General features: G+C 35.4%; 1 protein-coding gene across 2 annotated transcripts in view; it reads left to right on the top strand.

Annotated features, from left to right (window-relative positions):
* Positions 1 to 14,048, top strand: part of GABRG2 (gamma-aminobutyric acid type A receptor subunit gamma2) — a 65,307-nt gene that overhangs the window by 28,074 nt on the left and 23,185 nt on the right. For both annotated transcript variants that reach the window (XM_054079859.1, XM_009565048.2), the window contains exons 5-6: positions 1,366 to 1,448; positions 2,154 to 2,291. In XM_054079859.1, the coding sequence (XP_053935834.1) occupies positions 1,366 to 1,448; positions 2,154 to 2,291 (221 nt within the window). The remainder of the gene's footprint in view (positions 1 to 1,365; positions 1,449 to 2,153; positions 2,292 to 14,048) is intronic.

Here is a 14,048-nt window from a genome sequence, read left to right as displayed (position 1 = left end):
ATTTTCTCAGTCACCTCATCCCAGGCTCAAGAACAATACACCCTGACCAGCAGGAAATCAAGCAGAGTTAGCAGGCACGGTGTGCATGGGTCAATACAAAGCTATTGACAACACTCAAACGTGAAAAGAAAATGTACTAGAGAGAGGTGGAAGCAGGGACAGGTGACCCAGGAGGAATAAAGTGATGAACACTCAGAAATGGGTTAAGAAAAGCCAAAGTTCATCTGCAGTTGATTCTGACTAGGGACACGAAAAGGAGAAGTGTTTCTACACATATATCCTCAGCAAAAAGAAGACTAAGGAAAATGTGGGTGCATGGCTGAATGAGAATGGGGATCTTGTCACAAAGGAAGCAGTGAACAAGTTGCCCAGAAAACTCTGTGCTTGAAGATGTTCAAGCCTGGCTTACACTTTGTGCTGGGGAAAGAAATTGTTCAATTCCACAATAGAAAACAAATAAAAACATGCAGTAAATATGAGCCTATCCCAAATTCAAACAGTGCAAAATACATCCACCAGAAAAAAAGGCCATATCAAAGAAAGAACTTAGCTGGGGTTTTTTTTGATCCATATTATGAAGATGATGGAAAATAGAAAAAAGTGCGATAGTATTAGCACACAGAATCAGAGTTTTTCACAGGCACATCGGGGGATACATCTCATGCAATTTTGGGTTTCTAAAATTACATGTCTCTACCCGAGCTGTAGCGCCTACATCACCTGAGTTATCATGGACAGTTTCCTGATATTCAGTGGAGAGACATAACTTTTTGTACGTTCTCTTTCTGACTTAATTTAAATGCCTGATTTTGGGATGAAATGAAGCATAGCCTCAGTGTGCCTCTCCACAAGCCATGAAGGCAGTCTATATGGCTTTCTTGAATGCAGATATCTAACTCTGGACTCTCATCCATCATTTCTGAAATAGAATTTTTGTCCCATAAAATATATTTCCCTAGTGTATTATGGAATATTGTGACACAGAGATTTGTCACTGCTCATGAGATGACCTGTATATCTACTTACAGATTTGCCTGTCATGAGTAATGCTGGCACTTCAGAAGCATAGGAACAGAACTTCAATATCTGATTCTATTATACAGTCCAGAAAATAGATGATCAGAGCCTACGTAAACAAAAAAGAAACACTGTTTATCAGTAAACACGATGTCTTCCTTAATCTGGAATATCCAAATTAATACATACGTATCACTAGATTAATTTTGCTTAATATAAATATATTGTATTTTCATGCTTCGCAGTCAGGTTCCGTATTAGTGAGATGATTCTTCTGCTTGCTGTGATGTAGATTTATGGACAAACTTCTCAAGTGAATTCTATATATCCTGATCTATTTCTCCTCAGGCTGACAATTGATGCTGAGTGTCAGCTACAGTTACACAACTTCCCAATGGATGTCCATTCCTGCCCCCTGGAATTTTCAAGCTGTAAGTAACATGCTTAGAAATTTCCCTTTCTGACCCACAGTGAACCACTTTCTATACATTTATATTTCACGTAACCAGAGTCAGTGAGAGTTATGTTCTCAACTAGACATAGTCCAATTGGTTTGGGTTTGATTTTCACCTTATTTCAAGTACATGAAACGTATATATCCACAAATACATTTGAGGAATGCTATATAAAAATTTTGCAATTTAGGTGAACTAGGTGATGAATTTTTCCTTCTATATTCGCATAACAGTAGAAATTTTTACTTTCAGCATCAATATGTCATTTCCTGATACTTTCTCTCTGCTCATAAGTGTTTTGCTATTAGTTGGAGTCAAATTTGACATTTTGCAGTCAAGAGGTATGAGGTGCAATTACAAGGTGGAATCCTTGGTCCAGCTGAAGACTTTTAGGCCACAATTAAAGGACAGGCAAAACTGCATCCCATCGAATGAACAGAATTGGAAAACTCATTTTTTGAAACATTTATGTCAAGTGCTATTTTAATTTATAATAAATAAAATGTGGCATTAAGTAAAAGTCACGGCTAAGTAACTTGAGAAAAACATCTATCATTTACTTGAAATATGCTTCTCTAGTTTTTTCCAGAAATAGGAAATAGTATTTTTACTCCCCAAAGCATATTAAAATCCTAGCAATAACCATGAAACAAAGCATTCTGTATTTTCCATTGCAATAAGATGGTTACCCAAGAGAAGAGATCATTTACCAGTGGAAGCGCAGCTCAGTGGAAGTGGGGGACACCAGGTCCTGGAGGCTTTACCAGTTCGCCTTTACAGGATTAAGAAATACAACTGAGGTGGTGAAGACTACTTCAGGTAAGAAAATGGGGGTTTTTTTACCTTCAGATTCATTGAAAATTTTATTAATGGCTTTTAAGTACCTATGGAACCATCCAGACTTTAGTATTTCTGAAGAAGAGCTCACAGAAAGAAAAACAAGTTGTCAACTCCTGTCCATTGTTGTCCTCTAAGAAATACCTAAAGTAGCCAAGAAAAAGCCACTGCTACGAGGGGTGAGTGAGCGAAGGTAATTCCTATTCAGTGTAGAAACCAGCACGACTGAGACGCTAAATGATAATGAGATACTGATTTGAATACTTTATAATCCCCCTGTAACTTCCTTAAGTAGAGAGTAGCCATGCACAGAAATGAAATTGGGAGTCCCAACTTCTTTACTGTAGCAGCTCCAAGTTTATTTTGTCCCTTAAAAGAGGGCACATCCAGCTCCCATTAAAGAGAGTAGCCTTACAAATAGAGTCTCAGTGATTTTCCTGCATATTTCTATCTGCTTGGAAAAAAGTAATGGAATTTAAAATGATAAATGAGGAAGTACTCAGAGTTTAATAAAAAAAGCAATGTAAAGCCTACTAACAAAGTAGGAAAATGTATTCTTTTAGACATATATATTGTTTTATTTCTCAGTGGAAAGAAAATCAGTGACTACGAGAAAGGATGTAAAGAGGAATTGCACATTAATATTCTTGTATGGGCACGATATCCCTTGTCTTTGATTTCTTACTTTAAAGAAGAACAGCAAAATGAAAGCAGTTTTTCTTTTCAGGTTGCTTTTGATTTTTGCTTTATTTTTCTGGCAAATATATTGATTTAAATTCAGACATCTGTGTTAATTCTGCCTTCGGAAATATCCCAATCCATTTTATTTCTAAAAGGTCAACATTGCTGTTATATTCAAAAAGAGAGTGAGATACATTAGAGTTGAGAGTAGCCTGCTGTGCCTTACACTGGAGTGCAAACAAAAAGGCTAAGATTTAATTCAAGTTCCAGCTCCTGAATCACTGCACATTAAGCACCAACGACATGTTTAGTCTTACGAGCAGGGCAAAAAATGGAATGAAGCCTCCCAGCTGTAGCCATATTTGCCTTATGGCACCTTCTGCCATTTAACTGAGGAAGATATTTAGTCAGCTATTCAAGAAAGCATTCGACCTTTCTCATTTTCCCAGGAAAATAAAAATGAAGGTGCACAAAAGGACAAAGGAGCAGTGCGTGCGTGAGCTGTGGCTGCTAATAACCACCATTACACATGAGGTGGTGGGATTGCTCTTAAAGCTAAAGCTATAAACAGCAACACATTTCACCTCGGACTGCTCCTGTGATGGACAAAGCACAAAAGGCAGCAGTGAACCCAAGCATGGTCTAAGGCTTCATCCTGCCCAGGTTGAAATGGAACTTTATATCAAGCTTAATTTGAGTTTATTTTATTAGCTCTTTTTCTTCCCTTTTCTGCTTAAGCCATTCGCTAATAAACTGTTTTTCTGACCAGAGATGGAAAGTAATAAAATCTTAATATGCCACAACCTTCAGAGCCACTGATTCACCATCTTGCACCGGTGAATTGAAAGCACTCTCTGATGTTCTCTTAAAATGAAGAAAATGCATAGTGGAAAACAAATAGTAGAAAACGGAAAGCTAAAAGATACTTTCCCATGTCAAGAAAACCTTATCTTTTTTTCAGAGGATAGCCAGTCAAGCTTCTATTACTCGCCTAGAGTACTATTATAATGTTGCATCAGTAGCATTTGTTATGACGACACACATTAGTCCTTTTAATTTGCTTTAAAAATAATTAGCAGGTGGCATGCACTTTAAAGTGCAGCAAAGAGTCACTCTAGTCATTACTCAGTTCCTAAGAAGAAATGCTCGTAAAAGCTACTCAGCCTGCTGAGCTGCTTTCAAAGACCTGCTGAGGATAAAAACTTGGAAAAATGTCCTGTGTACATATTTCTTCTGCTATAATGATTTTATGTTTGATTTTCCTTTGTTTGTTTTTATGACCACAGATATACAATAAAGTTAGATTTTGGTGTGATCTAGGTCCAGTATTTAAATAATTATAAGGTAGGATAAAAAAACACCAAATGGGGATTGTCATTAATCCTATGTCCTACAAATATTTTGCTAAAGCTGCCAGAGCCTAGAATGCTCATTGCTTACCTAAGTGCTTTATTAGCACGCTGGGAACTAAGTCCAGCGTTCTTCAGCCAGAACCACACTCTATCTATAATTATTCTCTCACATGCACACATTTTCAATATTTCCACAAAAGAAAAGACAAGAAAAGTATTCCAGTCTTATAGATGTATTAGCAACCTATGTGCAGCCTGAGTACATAAGTTAAATGTTTGACTCTCCATATAGCCAAAATAAGTCCTGAGGTTTTTGCAACTAATTACACTGCTGTGTATAATAGAACCTAGGTACAAACTAACGACAGTACCATTACAAGTGTTTTGGTGGAGATATGAGCTGAGGTATAGTGGAGGAGGCAATGGAAAGATTATTGAAATGGTGGAAAGAGGACTATACTATACTTCCAAGAACTCTTCCACAAAACTAAATTTAGATCACAACAGAAACCAGAGAAATCTGAATACAAGAAGGAGGAATTAGAGAGTATGGGATTGAACAGCCTGGGAGTGTTGTTAAGGCATTTGAAAGTGGAATAAACTATCTATCTGCCTTTATTCCATTTCAAAACAAATTCATTTCCACCTTCCTGCCTCCCAGTGACTAATACATTCTAGTCCTTGAGGATTAGGCTTGCTTGGTGACTGGAGCAGAGAAGAGAATCAGAAAGAATCTCAGAGACTTGGTCATTACAAACTCTTTCTGTCATGCCATCGCTGAATATTTGAGTTCTAGGCTGAGTTATGGGCTGAGAAAGACAAGGTTTGTTTGAGTGTAAGCTTCATAAGATCTGACAGATTTGTTAAAGAGACTACATTTATCTGCTACTCCTCCTTTGCGTGCGCTGCAGAAATACAATATTAATTGGAAGGGCCAAATGTCGGAATTGTGTCCTTGATCTGTTAGGAAATCCTGATAGTAGTAGGAAAAAGTAACCGGAATATTACAAAGCATCCTTTCTGTTTCTCTTATCTGAAGTGAGTAATCTTGAATTGTCAGTTTGTTTCTCTCCAAACTGAACATTCACATGTGACTAATTTTCTTCAAAAGTCGCAGAGGAATAAGAAACAACCTACCTAATGAATCCACTGTCCATTAATACCAGGGAACTCTCAATCTTCTGCCCTATGAACATTTCATTAAAATGACTAAATAGTCTGCACATTTAACAATATACTACCTGTACATTATTTTTGTGTAAACAGCAGTGGTTTAATTCAGTTTATTTGCAATGAAGTGCATACTAAGGCATAATATCATCTGAATTATATAAACTACTACTCAGAAATTGAGATAAGTTTAACACCTATTGTATTACTGAAGTATATCCATAATCGTGCTCAAATAGTGCATATCTCAGTCATTTATTAAGAAATTATAATTTCTTTTGTGTGATCTTTTTGCTCACAGTGTATGGCCCCATCCACTGAAAGGTAGTGAGAGTCTGCAGTAAAAAAAAAGTGATGAACTAATGGGAAAGTCTAGAGAATAAAAATTCACAAAGTCGTGAAATTTGAATGGATGCTGCCATAAGTAGTCCTTATTAAGAAAGCATCAGATTTACAAAATACTCCTTCAAACCTAATGCTGAGGTTGCATAGTAAAGCCAGTCGCTTTACTAACATGTTCAGAGTTCATCTTATACTTAGAATGTCTTTAATTAATTAAGGAGGTGTGATTCATTAGGCATATGTTCTATATATGGGATAAACACAAAACTGGCTGGCAAATGTGTCAGAAAAGAGACACTTAGCATAAAAAAGTTATATCACACCAAAAGCAGCAATAATAAAGTGAAGAAAACCAAAACAGTCTGCTCTAGCATGCTTACTTTTCCCTCCTCTGTATTCTCATTCAGTATTACAAAATACATGTAATTCAAATGAACATCAGTTCTTATTTTGCTTCAAGAACCATTCTGTATCTAACTTCTGACCTTTTATATTCACTGTGGATTAAAAATAAGAAACAAATTAGGTGAGAAAACAGCCCAGCAAGTCCAACACTTGTGAATCATAACAACAAATAAAGTCCTTTGCTTTTTGAATGTCAAAATGATAATATTAAATGAGATTAGCTGGAATTACATTAAAGAACAAAAGGTGCCTAATGGTTAGGAGGGACTTCAAGGAAGTTGTTCTAGACATCTCTTAACTCAGATTTGGCTAGCAAGAAACGTAAGCTTTAATTTTTCTGATTGTTACTGCAATGATAGTAACGCAGAAGTATAAGATTGGCAGGATATAATGCAGAAGTGGGTGACACTGGTTAGGGGATATGTTGCAAGTTGAGAACACAGGAAAATAGGAAATGTCAAAATTTATTATTGGTTACTTAAAATAAAGAGTGAAAGATTGTGGCAAGAAAATCATCAAACGCACAAATACAAACAGATCAGTAGTTGTAAAAAAATTCTGGGGCCTATAGTAGTCTACAAACACACAAGGACAGAGAATGAGATACTGTTACAAAAAAGGCAGCTTCTCTGGAATATATTACTCAGTGTTGCGTGAAAACTTGGGAGAAATATTCACTGTTCTACTCTGTGAACAACTGACATCAAATGGTTGCTGCGTTCCGCTTGATTAAAAAAAAAAAGAGTTCACTTTTAAGTGCAACATTTTAAGACAGAAGAGTGCAGGCAAGTGTAATAAGTAAAGAGCACTTGACCTACAGAAATATTTGGAATTATGTAACTAGTGTGGAAGAAAATAAAATTGGTGATCAAAGGACTAAAACAAACATATTATTTTAAACTGTAACAATAATCAGCACTGGCACATAGTGTCAAGGCAGACTGCAGAAACCCTAAAATCAGAGGATTTATGAACTCATACCTTAGATGCAGAGGAAAGGAATAGCTAATAACTCCAGAATCGTTCCATCAAGAAGTTTCTTTTCATGTCATAAAATTACTAGAAAAACTGCATTTGTACTTAATATTCCAGTGTTTCTGAATGTATGAAATACTGTAGAAAATAGTTTGTGAACATGTAATTATTCAGGGCAGATTGAGCTCCTGATATTCCCAGTTCCTTTCTGTGACTTTTTTAGACCAGGCATTGTCTACTGCCTTTTCACAGAGCCCATCCCAATTTTTTAATTAGATACAAAGGCTTTATAAGACTAATCAATAAACAGCAATTAAACAAGCTGCACAGGATCCACAAGACTGGTGAGCCAATACCTGTAAATTTCTTTTCATTTTCTCCCTGCTCCGTGTTCTGCAGAGCTAACGTGAGCTATGCAGTAGAGACAGCGTATTGCTCATAATTGATAAACTGTGTCAAAGTGGTAATTAAATATTTATCTTACTATGCATTTATTAAGCTGAATAAATAGGTCTGGGTATGATTTCTGCTTAAATGTGGTCATGGTTATTTTTTTTGTAGAAGAGAACATATTTACAGACGTTTATACTTTATTTTAACGCTGTATCATAAGCAATTGAGCTGTTGGCAGGCACACCATCCCCAGAGGTTTCACAATCCTCAAAAAAACCCAGGAGTCTTCTATCTATGTTTCTTTATTAAGTCAAAATATAATATGACAGGTGCATATCATATTTGAAGAGCTGTGTTGGGAAATAGGGATGACATTAAAAAACAGCCATAGGTGGATTGCCACTGTGCCTAGAAATCCCTGACAGCCCCATACATGACTCTAGGTTCTAGAATAGCTTGATTATAGCATATAGGACTGTCTGGGAAATTCCTCTGAGAACCGACTGAAGATTTTGATCTATTGCTTTTTGCTTTGGGCAGAATTTAAATATACTTTGTATTCACTTTGCAAAGGAGCAAATGATGACACAAGCTTAAAGACAGCCCACTATTAAATTCTTCTATGCATCTTTATTGATTTCTTTATGGTTTAGGAGGGTATTTATCTTAACAGCCCTTTTTTATCGAAAAACTATATTAAATTATTACCTTAAACATACTGGCTAAGAAAGTACTGTCTCTGTGGGACAATGAAACATTTAAAGCAGTAGGCAGACACAATGGACTGAAAAGCCTATTTTTATGTTTGCTGCTTTAATGGAAATCCTCAGCTCTAAGCTAATGTCCTTAAGATAATCCTAAAACATCTTAATATGTTAGATTTTACTCCTAATATAAATATTCTTGTCATCTGTCCAGAAAGAGAAATATTCCAGGGGCTATTTTTGCTTATAAATTATTTGTGGGTTTTTTTCCATTTAAACTCTTAAAACGCCTTATTTTAACTCACATGAACCACTGTTTAACATTACTGTACCCAATATATCATTATTTGAAAGAAAATACAGGAGCACTTCAGTTATTTAACTTCTGTATACTACCATTATATAAAAGGTTGCAGATAATTCTGTGAGTAGGAGGAGGATTTTTGTTATGGTGGTAGTTTATAACAGTTTGATATTGCAGTCAGGGAATAAAACCAGTTGGATATAACTGCTCCTCCATACATTTTTGAAGGTTAATTGATAAAAAAATACTTATCAGATATGAAAAACACTTTTCTCAAATAATCTAGATTCTTATACGTGTTCAGTCATTCATCAAACCACAACAATTAGTGAATGTTTGCTAAAGTTATAACTGTTGAAAAGTTCGTTCACTGAAAGTAATTAGTCTACATTTCAGGATCATATCTTCAAAGAGTAAAGATGTAGTACAATTCTCTCCTTTCCATACCTGTTGTATACTCCACATTTTCTCTTGCAAGTTCATTAATTGTGTAACAAATCAGTATTTAAAGATGAATTCACAAGACTGCATATTTTTAAACTAATCCACAAGTTTATTCAGTAAACAGGCTTTTTGGGTCCTTCCTGTCACGGGAGGAACTCCAGCAAGCGAAATCATAACTGTCCCTGAAAAGGGTTGTTGGGGTCTGAAATCTCTTTCAACACACCCCAGGAAGACTTCTCAGTTGAACAAACACTCTTGAGGGTCAAGTTAATTTTTCTGAGTTTGCCTTCCTGAAGGTTTGCCATTATCTGAAAGCACAGCTTGCTACTGTTTAAACTGAGCTTTAGAAAGGTCAGGTAAGGATAAAAAGGATTAATATACAAGCAACCGAAGTATAAGGGATGATGTGGAATCTTGAAAGCATTTCCACTGAACCTAAGGCAGGATAATTGCAAAAGCACAGATGTTAGAAGCAACATTGTTTTTTTGTAATAAATATAGTTTTGTGGTTATAACAGAACAGCAGCTTTAAGGAATATTTTTTTTCCATTTACTAAGAAGAAAAGAATTAGATCTTTTAGGAAATTAAATTATTTTAAAATAAAGAAAAAAGTAACTTTGAATGTTCTTAATTTTAAGATAAAATCACAAAATTAACAGAGTGATTCTATGTCTTAAATACTTTCCTGCAATTAACTAAACATATAATTTTTTTTTTAAATATATGCATAGGGGAATGAGAGGCATCATAAGGACTGATGGCTCTTTGAGACAACACGCACGTCAGTATCCCAACTCCCTTTCCCAATTCCTGTTTAGTAATGAAGTCATCACACCCCATCTACTGACTGACTTCCACAGAAATTGTTGCAGTAACACAAGAGAAAAAATCACTGTAATTCCGCTCTTTGCAACTGAAGCTAGATCTAACTATAATGAACTGTGGTTAGAAATCTTTGGTTCAAAAGGATGAGAAACAATGGGTTAGTAGTTAAAGAACAATGTATATTCACAATTATTTTAGCATTAAAATAAATCTGAATATTAAGCATTTTAGAAGAGTTTCCTTCATAGTGAATGAATATGTTTGAATTATTAAATTAAATACATGTTTTTATGGTGCTGTTTAAATAAGTAAACTTCAAGCAACCCTGTGATAAACTGGAAGGTTCCTGAGCATTTCAACCTTTTGGTTGTAGAACCACAAGGTGACCTCTGTAAACTGACCAGCACAGCACTGATGGGTAATTTCCTCACTGATATTTCACTTCTAGACCCTTATTGTGTTCAAAAAATATACTTGTAGTACAATGATTCTAAGATAATTAATTCATTTCACATTTTTTCCCTTGGTCTTACTTTAATCATCATCTTCCTGCTCTTTCAGTGGAGAAAAACCAAATTGGTTAAGGGTGTTTGGAGGTGATGACAGTTTAACGTTCCTGATGCGTATACTGTAGGGATAGTTCACTTGAAATAAGTTTAGATTTGCTAGAGGCACATATATGTCCTAAATAATAAAGCTATGTCTCTAAGGCTGTTCTTACACAATTAAATCCCTTCAGTTTACAAGTGCAATTTCTAGCTTCTTAATCTCATGTCATTACACAGCACTTTTAGTAACCTACTTCTCAAAGATGCTGGTTTGTTGGGGGAAGTTGTCACTGTGTTTGAATAGACGTACTTGAAAGGCAGAGTGGAAGACATACAAGTCTGTGTAACATGAGTAAATTAGTCAGGCGTCATTGATGGGAGCAAATACTACTCAAATCCAGATAAATATCCTATGTAAAAAGCAAATGAAACTAATTTAACACCATTAAGTTTAAAGAGATCTTCCCAGTGCGTCGTTGATGTTAATTGATGTTAATTTTATTGTATCAAATAAAATAGGAGAAACAAAACAAAAATTGACTAAGGTGTTAGATGAAAGTATGTACAATACCTAAAAAAAAGGTAAAGCCGTCTGCAGTACTTTGCAATTATAAAATGTTCTATTTACACTTTTAGATACACGTTACCTATAATTCCATAAAACCATTCAATAACGTTGACAAACACATTCTCACAGAGGAATATAGTAGCATAAGGTTAAGCATGGCAGTAATGTTCAAATATTTGTCATTATCATTTTATGCTTCAAAAACATTAACTCCCTCATTTTCGTTGTTAAAAGAAATTTTAATTGTAAATAGCGTGTTTTAATATCGCCTTTTGAGACAAGACGTGATTGTCCTGATTTTGATGTACATTATAGAAGCTATAAATATGCCACTTATCTCAAAAAATGATACAGTCTATTAAGTAAGTTCTTTGCTACTCTTGAGAAGGCTGCATAATTAAGGCTAAAGAGCTGCAGGATAAAATTTACGCAATAATACTTTCTTGTACTGTGCCCTACATAAGAGAATTTTTAAATATTTTTAAAGATTTAATGCAGAAAGTGCCACAACACTAGAAATGATCATGAAACTATTCAGCAAATTGCTATTTGTTCTTTCTTGTACGTCGTAGTTCTAAGAATTGACAAAATGATCAAAAAACATTACTATTGCAAATAATGTGTTCTTGTGGATTGTAGTTCAATTTCTTCCCTTTTAATCTTGAGAATATGAGTTTGAAGACAAAGTAGTCATACTGTGTAGGTAATGATCAGGAATACCAGGTCGCTTCTTTTCTGTGAGCACATAGGCTAAAAAACCCAAACAATTCTCTTCCCTTGCCCACCTTCAAAAATTCTACTATGAGTTCACACCCTGTTCATTCAAATAATGGATAGCAATAACTATTTGACATCACTTAATATCCCTTCTCTAGTTATGCAAAATACAAAAATACACAGTCAATAAAGAACTGGTAGCGATTTCTTAAGATTATTTAATTAAAAACAAAATAAAACAAATTTGAATACTTCCAACAACTCCAGTAGTTCACCAGAATTTCCCTTCTTATATCACTGTAGCAAACTACTCATCTGGAACAGCGCTACGCTATTAGATTGCCTTAGCTGTGAAATCATGAAGTGAAACAACAACGTCTTGGAACTGCATATCTTAACTTTTGTTGTACAAGTGCAACAGCAACAAACAGGGCAATTCGTAACAGCATACTGTCAGTCTGGCTATGCTTGCTCCAGTGCTAAGGATTTGAGCTAGGAAATAAGACTTCTTGAATAACTCTCACTATTTGTTGTTATCTATGTTGACAAGAAGTGCAAAGAATTTAACTGGGAGAATTAATTACTAATGAATAGTGCAAATATTAAAAAACCTTTCTAACTATGAGTCAGAGGAGAATAAAAGTGAAAGAGGCAGAGATGAACACTCTGAATATTGGAATATAGAAACAGTACATTTCTCTGAACTCAGGAACTGGTTCATTTTATGGACCAAGAGCAAACCCCTCCGGTTCCCTACGGAGGAAAGGTACCACAACATCATCTCACAGAACGTATGGCAACTTGTATCAGAACATAGTCCCACTGGGTAGTGGCAGGATTATGTTAGGGCTTCGTAATGACTAAGACTGTCGATGCTGAACTTCCTACCAGGCAGCTGATCTAGGATAACCCAGCGGGCACCTCATTAAAGGCCACAGTGCCTATTCTATGCAGGAGGATGAATCATTTTTACACCTTCAATAGTTACCACAGTTCAGGTTATGTTCCAAAACAAGTCCATACAAAAGCAACCACAAGGAGACGTTCCTCTGCTGTGTTTGTCAGCTTTGGTGCCCACCTTTCCTTCCTTAGGGAGCTTTACAATTCACCATACCACCTAAACGTAATGCTGTGCTGATAAGGCCAAGAAGATAGGAGGAAAAAAAAAATCCCTACCTGTTATCTCTTTCTCTCTGGCTCATCTCATTTCTAGTACCACATCCTTAAAAGTTCAAAATGGATTTCTGTTTCCTGGTGTGATAAGAGATTTTCTCTAGGGACAATTAAGTAAGAAAAATGAATATTTCTGTGAGCAGAAGGGCTGATTTCTTACAGATTTGCTTCTCATGGCAGAATTCCTTACTGTCTAATGAACATATAAATGCCAATTTAAGCTTTTGCAGCAGCTGAAGCATTCCTCGCTGGTGCTCTTTAAGTCATTCATCTGGAGTCTAACAGGAATCAAATCTATGCCTTAAACTTTGTTGGGAGAAAGAGTGTATGGAGTACCTGATGTTGTGGAAAACAGTAGGGTGACACTATATAATGGTCCTTCAAATCCCTCTACCTATCTTTTTGACAAATTCCTTCTTAACAGTTATTTTGCAAATTCTGTCTTAATGGTTATAATTGATAAATATTTTCAGAAGTATAGGCAAGGAGGCCTGAGATAACATAACCTTGATTTCTCTCAGAGTTACAGGATAAAAGGCAATATACTTCTCTAAGTTTCAACAAAAGCTTTAACAGTACCATTTTTGAGGCTTATAAAAAGGCTCTTTATTATTTGTTTCATTTTTCATTATATTTCATAAGCAACTGTAATTCCAACCCCCAGATGGGACTCAGGCTCTATAAGCCAAAATATTCCAACAATATTGGGAACTAAACTGAAATCAGGAAACAACTGAAATACTCTGAGAAGTGTTCAGCCTAATATTTGTAGCTTGAAGAATTTTGTATGAGGTTTCTCTAGAAGACTTGAGAAAAAAAATTTTACATAGAAATGTTCTTAAAGTAATATCTGACTCTATCACCTCTGAAACTGAGGAAGAGCCTAAACTTCAGTTTAGGTGAGTTAAATGAGGGAGCTTTATTCCACCTGTACTAGCTAAAATCAAAGATAAATATGATAATTGTTAATAAGCCACAGGCACTACCTATGCACAAAATTTAAAATGCAACATAAAAATAAATCTAAAGGGAAAAGTAGCCTTTCAGAAAAGGGCAATGAGGAATATTATTTTTGATATGACAAAGCTATAATTCCTCAATTCACTTGTGGAATGCAAGCTTGTAAGATAAAACCTC

The sequence above is a fragment of the Cuculus canorus genome, chromosome 14 (assembly GCF_017976375.1).
Source record: "Cuculus canorus isolate bCucCan1 chromosome 14, bCucCan1.pri, whole genome shotgun sequence".
In the NCBI taxonomy this organism is placed as follows: Eukaryota; Metazoa; Chordata; class Aves; order Cuculiformes; family Cuculidae; genus Cuculus; species Cuculus canorus.
This window is presented reverse-complemented; position numbering and strand designations above follow the sequence as displayed.